Here is a 1,825-nt window from a genome sequence, read left to right as displayed (position 1 = left end):
CCAGTTTCATTCTTCTGCATGTGGCTGTCCAATTTTCCCAACACCATTTGTTGAAAAGACTGTCTTTTTTCCATTAGACATTCTTTCCTGCTTTTGTTGAAGATTAGTTGACCATAGAGTTGAGGGTCCATTTCTGGGCTCTCTATTCTGTTCCATTGATCTACGTGTCTGTTTTTGTGCCAGTACCATACTGTCTTGATGATGACAGCTTTGTAATAGAGCTTGAAGTCTGGAATTGTGATGCCACCAGCTTTGCTTTTCTTTTTCAACATTCCTCTGGCTATTTGGGGTCTTTTCTGGTTCCATACAAATTTTAGGATTATTTGTTCCATTTCTTTGAAAAAAGTGGGTGGTATTTTTTTTTTCATAATACCATTGATACCTACAGATCTCTACTTTAATGAGAAGTTGTTTCTGAACTGTGTGATCAATGGGTTAATGAGAATTAATCAACTCTCTTGATAGTTACCCCAGTCAGTGTATTAAAGCCAGCTCTCCCAAGCAGATGTCCTAAGTCATTGACAGCAGTGAAAGGAGAAATGTGTGGAGAAAATCCCCCTTCCCTTTCTGTTTCTGCTAACTGTAACGAACACCGAAGTTCACAGAGTGTGTCACCTCCAAACATTGCGCTGATAATTACTCCAACTGGTTTTAAAATGTAATGAATCTGTTCAAGCGCTCTAGAAAGGTCATTCACCCAGTGTAAACTTAAACTGCTAACCACCAGGTCAAATGTATTTTCTCTGAAGGGAAGGAACTCTTCATCAGCTAAAACACTGACAGTAGGAATTTCCATTTCTAAGATATTTTTCAAAGCATTTTCTGCAATGTCTACTTGGAAAAACTTTCCAACAGTTTCCTTATTCAAATGTTGTGCTATGTTACCTCTTCCACAACCAATATCCAAAGCAAGGGAAAAATTTCTGGCTATGTCATACACACGGTCTGCAATCCGACTTTCAACCTCCTCCTTCAGGTAGTCAAACTTCATCGGCTCAGGCTGCCGGGCCGCCCAGTTTTTCTGTTTCCTCTTCAAATCCCGGTGGAAGATATTTAGGGCTCTAGGCGAGGTGCTGCCCAGGGGAGAGACGCCAGAGGCGACCTTCCTGAAGTGGAGATTCTTTCCTGGGACCCCCGCCGCAGGAGGCCACCGCCACAAGAGCCAGAGACCGCCCAACAGCAGCATGTCCAGCAGTGATGCCACTTGCAGGTGCAAGTGGATGGTATTTTGATAGGAATTGCATTAAATGTGTAGATTGCTCTAGGTAGCATTGATATCTTCACAATATCTGTTCTTCCAATCCATGAGCATGGAACGTTTTTCCATTTCTTTGTGTCTTCCTCAATTTCTTTCATGAGTATTTTATAGTTTTCTGAGTACAGATTCTTTGCCTCTTTGGTTAGATTTATTCCTAGGTATCTTATGGTTTTGGGTGCAGTTGTAAATGGGATTGACTCCTTAATTTCTTTTTCTTCTGTCTTGTTGTTGGTGTATAGGAATGCCACTGACTTCTGTGCATTGATTTTATATCCTGCCACTTTACTGAATTCCTGTATAAGTTCTAGCAGTTTTGGGGTGGAGTCTTTTGGGTTTTCCACATAAAGTATCATATCATCTGCAAAGAGTGAGAGTTTGACTTCTTCTTTGCCGATTCGGATGCCTTTTATTTCTTTTTGTTGTCTGATTGCTGTGGCTAGGACTTCTAATACTATGTTGAATAGCAGTGGTGATAGTGGACATCCCTGCCGTGTTCCTGACCTTAGGGGGAAAGCTCTCAGTTTTTCCCCATTGAGAATGACATTCGCTGTGGGTTTTTCATAGATG

General features: G+C 41.3%; 1 protein-coding gene across 1 annotated transcript; it reads right to left on the bottom strand.

The window, feature by feature from the left end:
- Window positions 1-445: 445 nt before the first annotated feature.
- LOC116642606 (arginine-hydroxylase NDUFAF5, mitochondrial-like) lies at window positions 446-1,186 on the bottom strand. Its single transcript, XM_032421087.1, has one exon. It carries the CDS (start codon window positions 1,184-1,186, stop codon window positions 446-448), a length of 741 nt encoding a protein of 246 aa, XP_032276978.1.
- Window positions 1,187-1,825: the final 639 nt, after the last annotated feature.

This window comes from Phoca vitulina, unplaced genomic scaffold (assembly GCF_004348235.1).
Source record: "Phoca vitulina isolate PV1807 unplaced genomic scaffold, GSC_HSeal_1.0 scaffold23, whole genome shotgun sequence".
Classification (NCBI taxonomy): Eukaryota; Metazoa; Chordata; class Mammalia; order Carnivora; family Phocidae; genus Phoca; species Phoca vitulina.
The sequence above is the reverse complement of the archived record's forward strand: the minus strand, read 5'-3'. Positions and strand labels throughout refer to the sequence as shown.